The 16,270-nt window shown below is 33.9% G+C and overlaps 1 protein-coding gene across 1 annotated transcript; it reads right to left on the bottom strand.

The window, feature by feature from the left end:
* Positions 1–13,899: 13,899 nt before the first annotated feature.
* On the bottom strand, positions 13,900–14,598 carry LOC137745491 (protein RALF-like 33). Its single transcript, XM_068485447.2, has one exon. The coding sequence runs from the start codon at positions 14,372–14,374 to the stop codon at positions 14,012–14,014; it is 363 nt and encodes a 120-aa protein (XP_068341548.1). The 5' UTR covers positions 14,375–14,598; the 3' UTR covers positions 13,900–14,011.
* Positions 14,599–16,270: the final 1,672 nt, after the last annotated feature.

Below are 16,270 nucleotides of genomic sequence, written 5' to 3'. Positions count from 1 at the left end.
AAATTGAAAAGAGGGGTTCGGTAGGTAGATAGCGATTCTTGACCGGAACTGTTGCTAAAAATATAGCGACAGTTCTTGTGGACAATCGGTATCAAAGTACTGATCGTATCCTTTTCTATTTCATTTATTTATTTGGAAGCAAGTTTACGATTTATTGAGCAACAAATTTATATTTAATAGACTATTTAAGTCGAAAACTAAAAAAACAGGTGAAAAATATAGTAGGGTGGCCCAAAACATTGTTAAAATGACGTTCCACACTCAAGAATATAACAAAAAGTATTACTATAATCTTCAAACTTCACGATTAGGCGAAGGTGAAAATAAATAGATTGAACGATAATTTAAATACGACTGGGCAAGGATCGGTAGTGTGGTACCGATCTTTCCCAGTTCATTTTTTTATTTATTTATTTTCTGCTTTTTTGTTTATTCCTTTGAGTGTTTTCTTCGTACATTACTTTATCTGAGTAACCACTATTAAATTCAAATATCTTTAAATTTAGGTTTTAAATCGTTGATTTCAAGTGTTTAAATATGTACGATAATAGATTTTGCATGAAAAAATATATTTTGAAGAATAGGAGTTTGATAGTTTGTTGTTCTGGTAAGAGAACTAAAACAAACATAAGTAAAAATAAAAAATAAAAAATAAAAAATTGAAGAGAGGGGTTCGGTAGAGAGATAGCGATTCTTTTCCCGAACTGTTGCTAGAACTCTAGCGACAGTTCTTGTGGACAATCGGTATCAAAGTACTGATCGTATCCTTTTCTATTTCATTTATTTATTTTGGAAGCAAGTTTACGATTTATTGAGCAACAAATTTATATTTAATAGACTATTTAAGTCGAAAACTTAAAAAAATAAGTGAAAAATATAGTAGGGAGGCCCAAAACATTGTTAAAATGACGTTCCACACTCAAGAATATAACAAAAAGTATTACTATAATCTTCAAACTTCACGATTAGGCGAAGGTGAAAATAAATAGATTGAACGATAATTTAAATACGACTGGGCAAGGATCGGTAGCGTGGTACCGATCTTTCCCAGTTCATTTTTTTATTTATTTATTTTCTGCTTTTTTGTTTATTCCTTTGAGTTTTTTCTTCGTACATTACTTTATCTGAGTAACCACTATTAAATTCAAATATCTTTAAATTTAGGTTTTAAATCGTTGATTACAAGTGTTTAAATATGTACGATAATAGATTTTGCATGAAAAAATATATTTTGAAGAATAGGAGTTTGATAGTTTGTTGTTATGGTAAGAGAACTAAAAAAAACATAAGCAAAAAAAAAAAAAAATGAAAAGAAAGGTTCGGTATGAAATATCGATTCTTATCCCGAACTGTTGCTAATACGCTAGCGACAGCTCTTGTGGACAATCGGTATCAAAGTACTGATCGTATCCCTTTTTATTTCATTTATTTATTTGGAAGCAAGTTTACGATTTATTGAGCAACAAATGTATATTTAATAGACTATTTAAGTCGAAAACTAAAAAAATAAGTGAAAAATATCGTAGGGGGGCCCAAAACATTGTCAAAATGACGTTCCACACTCAAGAATATAACAAAAAGTATTACTATAATCTTCAAACTTCACGATTAGGCGAAGGTGAAAATAAATAGATTGAACGATCATTTAAATACGACTGGGCAAGGATCGGTAGCGTGGTACCGATCTTTCCCAGTTCATTTTTTTATTTATTATTTTCTGCTTTTTTGTTTATTCCTTTGAGTTTTTTCTTCGTACATTACTTTATCTGAGTAACCACTATTAAATTCAAATATCTTTAAATTTAGGTTTTAAATCATTGATTACAAGTGTTTAAATATGTACGATAATAGTTTTTGCATGAAAAAATATATTTTGAAGAATAGGAGTTTGATAGTTTGTTGTTATGATAAGAGAACTAAAACAAACATAAGCAAAAAACAAAAACTAAAAAACTAAAAAGAAAAAATTGAAAAGAGGGGTTCGGTATGAAAATAGCTATTCATTTGAGCAACTGTTGCTACCAAGATAGCGACAGTTCTTCTGAACAATCGGTAAGTAAGTACTGATCGTATCCTTTTCTATTTCATTTATTTATTTGGAAGCAAGTTTACCATTTATTGAGCAAGAAATGTTTATTTGGTAGACTATTTAAGTCAAAAACTAAAAAAATAAGTGAAAAATATAGTAGGGAGGCCCGAAACATTGTTAAAATGGCATTCCACCCTCAAGAATATAACTAAAAGTGTTACTATAATCTTAAAACTTCATGGTGTGTTGAATGTAACATCCCACATCGTCTAGGGGAGTGATCCTTATATGTATATTCTCATCCCTACCTAGCACGAGGCCTTTTGGGAGCTCACTGGCTTCGGGTTCCATGGGAACTCCGAAGTTAAGCGAGTAGCGCGTGGGAAGTTCTCGTGTGAGTTCCTAGAAACAAAACCGTGAGGGCGTGGTCGGGGCCCAAAGCGGACAATATAGTGCTACGGTGGTGGAGCAGGCCCGGGAAGCGGTCCGCCCCGGGCCGGGATGTGACATTTGGTATCAGAGCCTAACCCTGGCCACGTGTGTGCCGACGAGGGCGTCGGGCCCCTAAGGGGGTGGATTGTAACATCCTACATTGCCCAGGGGAGTAATCCTTATATGTATATTCTCATCCTTACCTAGCACGAGGCCTTTTGGGAGCTCATTGGTTTCGGGTTCCGTAGGAACTCCGAAGTTAAGCGAGAAAGGGGCTTGAGCAATCCCATGATGGGTGACCCACTGGGAAGTTGCTCGTGAGTTCCCAAAAACAAAACCGTGAGGGAATGGTAAGCCCAAAGCGGACAATATCGTGCTACGGTGGTGGAGCGGGCCTGGGAAATGACCCGTCCCAGGCCGGGATGTGACATTGAAGGTGAAAATTTAACAACGATTTATGTACGAAGTTGTAGAAACTGACTAAAAACTGTTTTTTGTCAAAATTGCATTATTTTTATTTTCGCGAAATATTTTCAATAACCATTAAGGAAAATTTTATAAGGCATTGGGAAGCGGATTTACGATTCATTGAGCAACAAATGTATATTTATTAGAGTATTTATGTCGAAAACTAAAAAAATAAGTGAAAATTATAGTAGTGAGGCCGAAAACATTGTTAATGTGACATCCCACATCGCCCAGGGGAGTGATCCTTAAATGTATATTCAAATCCCTACCTAGCACGAGGCCTTTTGGGAGCTCACTGGCTTCGGGTTCCGTAGGAACTCCGAAGTTAAGCGAGAAGGGGGCTAGAGCAATCCCATGATGGGTGACCCACTGGGAAGTTGCTCGTGAGTTCCCAAAAACAAAACCGTGAGGGAATGGTAAGCCCAAAGCGGGCAATATCGTGCTACGGTGGTGGAACGGGCCCGGGAAGTCGTCCGCCCCGGGCCGGGATGTGACAGTTAAAATACGGTTCCACCCTCAAGAATATTAACGGAAAATATTAATTTAATTTTCAAATTTACGGTGAGGTGAAGGTGAAAATAAATAGTTCGAACAGTGATTTATATACGAATTTGTAAAAACCGACTAAAAACCGTCAGTGTTAACCCACGTTTTTTGTCAAAAATGCAAATTTTTTATTTTCGCGAAATATTATTTGCGAGCATTAACCAAAATTTATAAGGCATTTGGAAGCGGGTTTACGATTTATTGAGCAACAAATGTATATTTAGTAGACTATTAAAATCGAAAACTAAAAAAATAAAGGAAAAATATAGTAGTGAGGCTTAAAACATTGTTAAAATTGTGTTCCACCCACAAGAATACAGCGTAAAGTATTAATATAATTTTCAAACGTCACGGTGAGGTGAAGGTAAAAATAAATAGTTTGTACGACGATTTATGTACAAATTTGTAAAAACTGACTAAAACCAATCAGTGTTTACCCAGGTTTTTTGTTAAAAATGCAAATTTTTTATTTTTGCTAAATATTTTCTGTGAGCATTAAGGAAAATTTTATAAGGCATTTGGAAGTGGATTTACGATTTATTGAGCAACGAATGTATATTTAGTAGAGTATTTAAGTCAAAATTTTAAAAAATAAGTGAAAAATATTATTGTGAGGCCTCAAACATTGTTAAAATAAGGTTCCACCCTCAAGAATGTTAACAGAAAATATTACTTTAATTTTCAAACTTAATGCTGGGGCGAAGGTGAAAATAAATAGTTTGAACAACGATTTATGTACGAATTTGTAAAAACTGACAAAAAACCATAAGTGTAACACCTATGTTTTTTGTCAAAAAGGCAAATTTTTTATTTTCACGAAACATTTTCCATGAGCATTAAGGAATATTTATAAGGCATTTGGAAGCGGATTTACGATTTATTGAGCAACAAATGTATATTTAGTAGATTATTTGTGTTGAAAACTAAAAAAATAAGTGAAAAATGTAGTTGTGAGGCCTACAACATTGTTAAAATTGGGTTCCACCCTCAAGAATACAACAATAAAATTACTACAATTTTTGAACATCACGGTGAGGTGAATGTAAAAATACATAGTTTGAATGACGATTTATGTACGAATTTGTAAAAACTGACAAAAAACAATGAATGTTAACACACGTTTTTTGTCAAAAATGCAAATTTTTTATTTTCTCGAAAAAAATTTCGGGAGCATTAAGGAAAATTTTATAAGGCATTTGAATGCTTATTTACAATTTATTGAGCAACAAATGGATATTTAGTAGACTATTTAAGTTGAAAACTAAAAAAAAAGTGAAAAATATAGTAGCGAGTCCTAAAACATTGTTAAAATGGGGTTCCACCCTCAAGAATATAACAAGAAGTACTGCTATAATTTTCAAACTTCACGATTAGGCGAAGGTGAAAATAAATAGTTTGAACGACGATTTATGTACGAATTTGTAAAAATCGACTAAAAATTGTGAGTGTTAACCCACGTTTTTTTGTAAAATTTTATAAGATAAATTGAATAAATAGTTTGAACGACGATTTAAGGAAAAAATTATAAGGTAGTTGGTAGCGGATTTACGATTTATTGAGCAACAAATGGATATTTAGTAGACTATTTAAGGCAAAAACTAAAAAAAATAAGTGAAAAATATAGTAGTGAGGCCTAAAATATTGTTAAAATTTGGTTCCTACCTCCAGAATATAAACGGAAAGTATTACTTTATTTTTCAAACTTCATAGTGGGGCGAAGGTGAAAATAAATAGTTTGAATGACGATTTATGTACGAATTTGTAAAAATCGACTAAAAACTATGAGTGTTAACCCACTTTTTTTTGTCAAAAATGCAAATTTTTTATTTTCGCAAAATATTTTTTGTGAGCATTAAGTAAAATTTATAAGGCATTTGGAAGTGGTTTTACGATTTATTGAGTAACAACTGTATATTTAGTAGACTATTTAAATCAAAAACAAAAAAAAATGAGTGAAAAATATAGTAGTAAGGCCCAAAACATTGTTAAAATGGGGTTCCACCATCAAGAATATAACAAAAAGTATTACTATAATTTTCAAATTTCACGGTAAGGCGAAGGTGAAAATAAATAGTTTTAAGGACAATTTTTGTACGAATTTGTAGAAACTAACTAAAAACCATGAGTATTAGCCCACGTTTTTTTGTCAAAAGTGCAAATTTTTTATTTTCGTGAAATATTTTCCGTGAACATTAAGGAAAATTTTATAAGCCATTTGGAAGCAGATTTACGATTTATTGAGCAACAAATGTATATTTAGTAGACTATTTGACACACCCCGATCGAGATCAGGGCATGCTGGCCGTCACGTGGAAGTGACGTAACCATGTGCACAGTGCGGAAGCTAATAAAATAATAATAAAAATAGTACGAATAAATAAAAACCAGCTTTACACAAGTAATAACAAACATGTGCAAGCGTAAGTGTGAACACAAAGTTCAGAGCACGAAGACCTAATGCAGTCCGGGAGAAAACGACACAACAAAAGCACACCCGAAGGTGGTTCTACACTGGTGATAGTTTGTCAGATATGCCAGGGAAATCCTCCGGGAACCCACCAAACGTGCTAGCCAACTAGAACCTGAAAGGGCGCAAAACAAAAAGTGTGAGTGGGCAAAAACAAAGCTTTTCGAAAACCATTTCATAAACAAGTTCTAACCCCTCGCCGTAAAACCTGTATACTTCCCAGAAAATATAATATACATATATATAAATCATGCTCGGAAAATATGCTATGCCAAAACCTAGAAGTAAAATGCAAGTGCTCAAGTAATATCACCTCAATGCCATATAATCTGTCAGCCGGAGTCACCTAACGTGACCTATACGGTTGAATCTAGAGCTCAAATCTCCATCTCACTAACTATACCTGCACACGAGTCGGAACCACCTAAAGTGGTTTGTACGACAAGCCTGGGTGTAATATAAGTACGCTCAAGTGCTACGATCACGTGAAGGCTGGGCGAATAATCGCGGGTCACCTACGAGTCGGAACCACCTAAAGTGGTATGTACGACAGGACTGTGCACCTAACTTGGATCCAAGATGAGCGTGTGGTGCGGGAGGTGAACATCACGTGAAGGATTGTGCCCGACTCTGGGCGAGAGCACTAACACCGGGGGTGCATGTTATGAGCTATCTCTAAGCATCTCAAATCACTACTGAACGTAAACATAAATCATAACTCACTTGGCACTTACCTGTGCGTCCGCAGCACCAAACATATATAAACATATGCGATTCATAAAGCGTAATTAAATGACAAACTATAAGCATGGCATATAAACGAATAAACGTTTCATTTCACTTTCTGGGAAAAATATAAGTATATAGGTATATACGGAAAACCAAAAGCCCACCCACTGGTATGTGGAAGGGTCGTAACCCCCTTGCCTCGAGTGACCGCGCTCGTCCTCGGGATAGGTATCACCTATATGCGAAACAACTATAAAAACGTTAATTTTAAAACACATAACCAACCTTATGAAATAACTTCTCATACAATGCTCAAATGGGGTGTATGAATACACCAACGTGATCTACTCAACCTCAGGAACATCCCCATATTTTTAGAAAAATTTTCTACCGCCGCACGCGCTCCCACGCGCCGGCCACGCGCAAGCACGTGCCTGGCACGCTGACAGCGTCAGTTAACGCCGTCAAGAATATTCCGTTAACTTTAACGGATTCCGTTAACGCCGTTAGGAATATTCCGTCCAAACTGACGGAATATTCCGTCGTCCGGAAAATCGCAAAATTTTCAAACTGTCATATCTTCTTCGTTTTTCAACCAAATTTCACACAATTGGTACCAAATTGAAGCTTACAATGAGAGGAACAATTTCATACCACTGTCAAGTGTTAAAATCCATGGAATCTCACCTGGAAAACACCACCAACTCCGGCCAACCTCGAAACTCACGATCCTGACGTCCAAAACCTTCAAACGAACCACCCTGAGCCTCCTAAGGACCTCACCAAGCTTCCTACAAGCTTGAAATTCCCAAAAACACAAGAATTAACGTGTGCATGAACAGTAACAAAAATCGGGTATCCCGAGTTCGACGTGAAAACGAAGGTATCCTTACCTGAAATGGGTATGGTTGAACTTCTACGGACCTCACAAGCATCAATATGTACTTTGTTTCTTCGATCTATGAAGATTACAAGGGTTTTGGGGTATGTCCGTACAAATGGGATAGAAAATGGGGAAAGGAAAGGGCACGGGACAGGGTGTAGGGCAGAGAAAGGGTGAAGGAAATGTGTGTGGTCCACAACCAGCCACACCAAGCTCAAAACAACCACACAACGTAAAAATCACACTAGGGGCAAAATCGTCCTTTCACACGTACGTTTTAAAAAATTTCGGAACGGGCTGTCACACTATTTACGTTGAAAACTAAAAAAATAAGTGAAAAATATAGTAGTGAGCCCAAAATATTGTTAAAATGGGGTTCCGCCCTCAACAATATTAACGGAAAGTATTAATTTAATTTTCAAACTTCACAATGAGGCGAAGGTGAAGATAAAGAGTTTGAACAATGATTTATGTACGAATTTGTAAAAACTGACAAAAAAGCGTGAGTGTTAACCCACTTTTTTGTCAAAAATGCAAATTTTTTATTTTTGCGAAATATTTTCCATGAGCATTAAGAAAAATTATCATAAGGCATTTAGAAGCGGATTTACGATTTATAGTGCATATTTAGTAGACTATTTAAGTCGAAAACTAAAAAAATGAGTGAAAAGTGTAGTAGGGAGGCCCAAAATATTGTTAAAATGGGGTTCCACCCTCAAGAATATAACAAAAAGTATTACTATAATTTTCAAAATTCACGGTGAGGCGAAGGTGAATAGTTTGAACGATGATTTATGTACAAATTTGTAAAAACCGACAAAAAACCATGAGTGTTAACCCTTTTTTTATGCAAATATTATATTTTCATGAAACATTTTCCGTGAGAATTAGGGAAAATTTATAAGGCAGCTGGAAGCGGACTTAAGATTTTTTTTAGCAACAAATGTATATTTAGTACACTACTTACGAAAGCCCAAAATATTGTTAAAATTGCGTTGAACCCTCAAGAATATAACGGAAAGTATTACTATAATTTTCAAACATCACGGTGAGGCGAAGTTGAAAGGAAATAGTTTGAATGATGATTTATGTACGAATTTGTAAAAACTAACTAAAAACTGTGAGTGTTAACCAACATTTTTTTGGTTAAAAATGCAAATTTTTATTTTTGCAAAATATTTTCCGCGAGCATTAAGGAAAACTTTATAAGGTGTTTGAAAGTGGTTGTATGATTTATTGAGCAACAAATGTATACTTAGTAGAATATTTAAGCTGAAAACTGAAAAGAAAAAAAATGTGAAAAATACAATAATGTGGACCAAAACATTGTCAAATGGGGTTCCACCCTCAAGAATCTCAATGGAAAGTCTCACCTTAATTTTCAAAACTCCACATTGAGGTGAAGCTAAAAATAAATAGATTGAACGGTGATTTATGTACGAATTTGCAAAATCGACTAAAAGTAGTGAATGTTAACCCATGTTTTTTTGGTCAAAAATGAAAATTTTTATTTTTGCAAAATATTTTCTGCGAGCATTATGGAAAACTTTATAAGGTGTTTGGAAGCGGTTTTATGATTTATTGAGCAACAAATGTACACTTAGTAGAATATTTAAGCCAAAAATTGAAAAAATAAGTGAAAAATACAATAGTGAGGACCAAAACATTGTAAAATGGGGTTCCACCCTCAAGAATCTCAACGGAAAGTCTTATCTTAATTTTCAAAATTTCACGATGAGGCAAAGGTGAAAACAAATAGATTGAACAATGATTTATGTACGAATTTGTAAAACCGACTAAAAATCGTGAGTGTTAACCCACGTTTTTTTGGTCAAAAATGCAAATTTTTATTTTTGGGCAATATTTTCCACGAGCATTAAGGAAAACTTTATAAAGTGTTTGGAAGTGGTTTTACGATTTATTGAACAACAAATGTATACTTAGTAGAATGTTGAAGCCGAAAATTGAAAAAATAAGTGAAAAATACAATAGTGAGGAACAAAGCATTGTCAAATGGAGTTCTACCCTCAAGAATCTCAGCAGAAAGTCTTACCTTAATTTTCAATGGTGTTTGGAAGCATTAAGGAAAACTTTTTGAGTAATATTTTTTGCAAGCATTAAGGAAAACTTTGTAAGGTGTTTGGAAGCGGTTTGATGATTTATTGAGCAACAAATGTATACTTAGTAAAATATGTAAACCAAAAGCTGAAAAACAAAAATAAGTGAAAAATACAATAGTGAAGACCAAAACATTGTCAAATGGGGTTCCACCGTCAAGAATCTCAACGAAAAGTCTTATCTTAATTTTCAAAATTTCACAGTGTGGCAAAGGTGAAAACATACAGATTGAACGGAGATTTATGTACGAATTTGTAAAACGACTGAAAAATCATGAGTGTTAACCCATGGTTTTTTGGTCAAAAATGTAAATTTTTATTTTTGCAAAATGTTTTCCACGAGCATTATCGAAAACTTTGTAAGGTGTTTGGAATTGGTTTGATGATTTATTGAGCTACAAATGTATACTTAGTAGAATATTTAAACCGAAAATTGAAAAAATAAGTGAAAAAGACAATAGTGAGGACCAAAACATTGTCAGATGGGGTTCCACCCTCCGGAATCTCAGTGGAAAGTATCACCTTAATTTTCAAAACTTCACATTGAGGTGAAGTTGAAAATAAATAGATTGAACGGTGATTTATGTACAAATTTGCAAAACCGACTAAAAGTCGTAAGTGTTAACCTACATTTTTTCAGTCAAAAAAGAATTTTTTATTTTTGTGAAATATTTTCCTCGGGCTTTAAGGAAAACTTTATAAGGTGTTTGGAAGCGATTTTATGATTTATTGAGCAACATGTATACCTAGTAGAATATTTAAGCCGAAAACTTAAAGAATAAGTGAAAATACAATAGTGAGGACCAAAACATTGTCAAGTGGGGTTCCAACCTCAAGATTCTCAATGGAAAGTCTTATCTTAATTTTCAAAATTTCACGATGAGGCAAAGGTGAAAACAAATAGGTTGAACGATGAAAATTTTTGTTCAAAAATAAATTTTTTTATTTTTGTAAATATTTTCCACGAGCATTAAGGAAAACTTTTTTAGGTCTTTGGAAGTGGTTTTATGATTTATTGAGCAACAAATATATTCTTAGTATAATATTTAAGCCAAAAACTGAAAAAATAAGTGAAATATAAAATAGTGAAGACCAAAACATTGTCAACTGGGGTTCCACCTTGAAGAATCTCTATGGAAAATCTCCCCTTAATTTTCAAAACTTCACATTGAGGTGAAGGTGAAAATAAATAGATTGAACGGTGATTTATGTACGAATTTGCAAATCCAACTAAAAACTGTGAGTGTTAACCCACATTTTTTGGTCAAAAATGAAAATTTTTATTTTTACAAAATATTTTCTGCGAGCATTGAGGAAAATTTTATAAGGTGTTTGTGACACACCCCGATCGAAAATCAAGGCGTGACTGGCCCGGGCCGGGATGTGACAGTTTTGAAGCAGTTTTATGATTTATTGAGCAACAAATTTATACTTGGTAGAATATTTAAGCCGAAAACTGAAAAAATAAGTGAAAAATACAATAGTGAGGACCAAAACATTGTCAAATGGGGTTCCACCCTCAAGAATCTTAAAGAAAATTCTTATCTTAATTTTCAAAATTTCATGGTGTGGCGAAGGTGAAAACATATAGATTGGACAAAGATTTATGTACGCATTTGTAAAATGACTAAAAATCGTGAATGTTAACCCATGTTTTTTTGTTCAAAAATGCAAATTTTTATTTTTGTGAAATATTTTCCGCGAGCATTATGGAAAACTTTTTAAGGTGTTTGGAATTGGTTTGATGATTTATTGAACTACAAATGTATACTTAGTAGAATATTTAAACCAAAAACTGAAAAAAAAATACGTGAAAAATACAATACTGAGGACCAAAACGTTGTCAAATGGGGTTCCACCCTCAAGAATCTCAATAGAAAGTCTTACCTTAATTTTCAAAACTACATGGTGAGGCGATTGTGAAAACAAATAGATTGAACGATGATTTATGTACGAATTTATAAAATCGATAAAAAATCGTGAGTGTTAACTGACGTTTTTTTGGTAAAAAATGAAAAAAATTTATTTTTGCAAAATATTTTCCACGAGCATTAAGGAAAACTTTATAAGGTGTTTGGAAGCAGTTTTATGATTTATTGAGCAACAAATGTATACTTAGTAGAATATTTAAGCCTAAAACTTAAAAAATAAGTGAAAAATACAATAGTGAGGCCCAAAACATTGTCAACTGGAGTTCCACCTCAGGAATCTCAATGGAAAGTCTTGCCTTCATTTTCAAAACTTCACATTGAGGCGAAGATGAAAATAAATAGATTGAACGGTGATTTATGTACGAATTTGCAAAACCGACTAAAAATCGTGAGTGTTAACACCCACAGATTTATTTCCATTTTTACTTTTTGAAAAAGTATGCCTATGGTCTGTAATTCAAAACTTGAAAACCCAAGAGTAGTTGATTTCATTCTCTCTTTTATTCCCGAATTTCTCAATTTAAAGTTTTCTCATTTCAAGTACGTAAACATGTCATAAGTTGGGTGTAGGTGTAACAAAAACAAAAGAAACCTATTTATCATTTCATTTACAATTCAAAATAAAACTTTGGAGACTTGTTCTATTCAATTTGTCCCCATAGAATCCCCTTTTTCGACCGTGTATAGGTAAAAAAAGATATCATCTGTCTTATTGAAGGTTTTTTCAATGTGCTGGGAACACGATTCGATACACAAATATCATAACACAAGTGGTTGAATATTTGACAAAAAAAAATTTAAAACTGCTGACAATATTCCAAACACATTGAAAATTTTCTCCTGAGGGATGTGATGGAGGACCTAAAATCATTTGACAACCCAACAGAACACAAATACACCTACAAAACATAAATTTTAAATCATGGGGGATCATATCATCTTTTGATGACATAGCTCCCATAACAATTAAGCTAAAATTTTCAATTGGTTGGACAAGATTGCAGACCTTGTACTCAAGGGAATAAGATTATCTCTCCTCTTTTTTTTCCTCATTTTCCCTCTCCTCCTATTTGAATGGTCATGGTTAAGACACGTCAATATCTTATATTAATTTTTTTATAAAAAGAAAAAGAAAAAATAGAGAATGTAAGAGGAGGGGATGGAAGGTGATGGAAAGAGGAGGGGAGAGAATCTTAATCCGTACTCAAATACAAAATCTACTTTATCAATGCAATCAAAGATAACCCTAAAGCGATGATATTTCAAGTCAACAACATATCGTAATGAAATAAAACTATAACAAATAGCAGTGCGTAAATGACTTATATCTCCACCGTTGTGGTTGGTAAGTTTGAACCGAAAGAGCTTATGCAATACGTGTATGAAATTTGAGAACTTTATGGAAGCATTTTAAACCTATCACGCGTTGATATTTGAATACCATTCAAAGCAAAGAACTCGAAAGAATAAGGAAAACAGTGTGCAATATCTAAGTTATTAATACTTCATAAAAACAACTTTAAATCAAAAGAGATCGTGCAAAAGGGGCCAGAGGCAAGCAGAGAACAAAAAAAAATTCTCCACTATTAGATTGAACCTATCTATGAATTTTTTTCCCTTTTGCAAATTTACTTTGTCAATTGTTTTGGTTTATGTCTCAATATAACCCGCCATTATTTGGTTTTCCTTTTTCTTGTTTGAGAACTAAAGGAGAAGAAGCCAGCAGTGAGATTGAAAAGAGATTTTTTATTATAACTAAGATTCTTTTGGAATTGCTTTTAGAATAATTGAAAGCAATTTCTAAATAAAGTACATAACTGATGTTTCAATCATCTTAAAAACATTTGAAGCCCAAATTTTTTTTTTTATAAGTGCTTTCAGTCATCTTAAAAACACTCCCCCAAATGAGTACTTACACTCTTAGCACTACATCCAATCAAACACAAGTTCCCAAAAGATGCAAACTTTATGAACAAATATGATCCATCATCTTGAATAATTTTCTGTAGAGACAAGGATTTGTTGGACATGAAACATGTGATAGGGGGAATAATCAAGCAACACTGTGTTTGACAACTAACTCCAATTTAAATCATCCCAAATTCTCTGTACAGAAGTTCGTTCCATAGCCAGACTATCTAAACCATATGGTATTTTAGAAAACTAACTTAAGTTTGAATTGTTCACCACATCATCCTCCAAGAGTGACTAATATGTCAATAAGGGTTCATTCGATAGCCAAAATCTATAAAATTTGAAGAAAAAGAATACCAAATTGTTCAATTTTACAAGAGACATTGCAAAATATGATGTGATAACATCAATATTTCCATTAATTAATAAAAAAACAATGACACATCCCCTCCAATTCCAAATGAACCAAAATTAAAAACAAAAAAAGGTTAAAAATTAACCCCTGCACCTCGTGATGGCGCTGCAGCCGCGGCTGTAGGGGTTGGACTGGGCCCCGGGCTGGCAATTGTAGTAGGAGGCGCCGCGCCTGGAGCAAGGCACGGTGTTCCTCTGCAGCGCACCGTAGCTGATGTATTTGCTGGTGGCTAAGATGCGACGGCTGATCTCTGAGTCCATGTCAAACTCCACCTCATCGTTCCCTGCAGCTAAGGCGCACTCGGCTATGGAGCCCTTGCAGGCTGACTTGGCGGCGGCGGTGGGTATCCAGGAGAGGTGGTGGTGGTCCTCACTTGACGAACCCACCACCATTATTGAGGCGCAGATCAGGAGGAGGAGAGAGAAACTGTGCAGACTAGCCATTGCTGCCCAAATAAGAAGCTTTTCACTCTCACTATTTCTTTGTTGCTTCTATTCAAAGTTGAATGCTTTCTGATTCAGCTCCTTAATAATCTCTGTATTTTAATTTTAAATTTCTTGATCCGTGTTTGCGTTTTGGTTGTTGATTCTCTTCACCAGTGAGCCGAGAGAGAGAGAGAGAGTGAGAGAGAAGAGGAGAGAGAATGGACAAAACAAACTAGACAATGACTAAACCTCAGTTAAGAACTTATAAGCGGGCAGTTACCAACAAAATGACATTGGTATTGGTTCTTATTTACAGCGGTGCCCCTTTGAAGATTTTTTATTAGGAAAACTAATAAAAATGGTTTGAAAATTTTGAATTTTAATGATAAGGAAAAAATAAATGGTAAAGTAAATAATACCAGATTTGACTTTTTAGTGTAAAAATATGACTTTTCGTTATAATAAACAATTCGGTAAGTTTTTCGTTAAAACTCTATTTTTTATTTTTTTATTTTTGCTCCCGGCAAAATGTCAAGCTTGCATTTAACTAAACTGCGGGAGAGAATTCCAATTCGGGTGTACAGACACCCCGGGTCCTGACCGATGTGGCTACCTTCATGTATACTTTTTTCGAATTCAGCGTTGAATTAAAAGCCATTTGCGAGACAGAAAACATACTAACTCTAACCACAATAGAAACAACCATAATAATTTAAGCTAATTGATTGACTAGACAGTAGTTGTGGGCTTGTAGCACAACCTTTCTTTAGGCTATATAGAGATGGAGAGTTTAACTAAGTCATACAATGGGTAACTTAATTCGATATCAAATTCGTCATCTACGAAATTTGAATCTAAGAACTCTCATTTACAAGTGGAGATAAATACTGAGCGGCAAGACAAGAATATTAATAATTCATTTTAAACCAAATCCATAAAACCAATGGCAAATATAGTAATTACAAGTAAAATCATATGCACATTCATAACCCAACCTATTAATTAACATTCAACCTTAGTTGACTGGTTGTGCCACTGTCTCCATCTCTCTCTTAAAAAATGGAGATTACAGAGACAGTGTGTGTGTCTTAATAAAATATAATATGGAAGAGGGAACACGGCATCTAGGGTTTATATTACACCTATCCCAAGTGGCCAACTCCATCAAAGAATCGTTAACCTATACACGTTTTCTCCTTCCTATCCTACCTGTTTCTCTCCTTTATTTATTTATTTACTTGATAATTTATTTATAGGACGGATTTGTGGCATCGCAGATTTATAATATTTTTTTACACAATTTTTTTGTTTGATTTATTCTGTAATGTATTTTGACGATTTGAATTATTTATGTTTTAAGTCTTCTCTTAAAGATTACGATATTCAAATCTAAAATCATATTACAATTAGAGTAAGGGCTTACGATTTCTTTCTATAATCGTATTCGTTTAATTTTTTCACTACGAATGAATGTTTAGCTGTTTTTGATACGTCTAATTTTTTGCAAAGACGATTTATGAATGATGTTCTAAAGATAAACTGTTTGAATCGTTATAATACATTATAAAATGAGTCTCACAAAAAATTGTGTCAAAATTGTATTAAAAAAGTGATATCACAGATCCTACACCCTTTTATTTATTTGATAGTTAATTTATTTATTATTTTTTCAGTGAGTAATAGCTAGTCTTCTTCCTCCATCCCATTGGCGTCATCCTTCTTTTTTTTTCAACATAAGCGTCATCCTTCATTATTTTGCTCTTTCTGAGTTTGTACTACTTTTTGGTTCTAACATAACCGTCCCCCATTTTACTCTTCATGTTTTTTTACTCCATTATTTAATTTACCAAATCCAATATGTCAGTTGAATCCTTCCAACATAAAGGAAAAAGGAAAAAAGAAATTTGGGTTGGA

Source organism: Pyrus communis, chromosome 12 (genome assembly GCF_041283825.1).
Source record: "Pyrus communis isolate YQ-2024b chromosome 12, ASM4128382v1, whole genome shotgun sequence".
NCBI lineage: Eukaryota > Viridiplantae > Streptophyta > Magnoliopsida > Rosales > Rosaceae > Pyrus > Pyrus communis.
The sequence above is the reverse complement of the archived record's forward strand: the minus strand, read 5'-3'. Positions and strand labels throughout refer to the sequence as shown.

Coding starts and splice junctions, on each gene's coding strand:
- LOC137745491 (XM_068485447.2), bottom strand. CDS start 14,374: ATGGCTAGTCTGCACAGTTTCTCTCTCCTCCTCCTGATCTGCGCCTCA.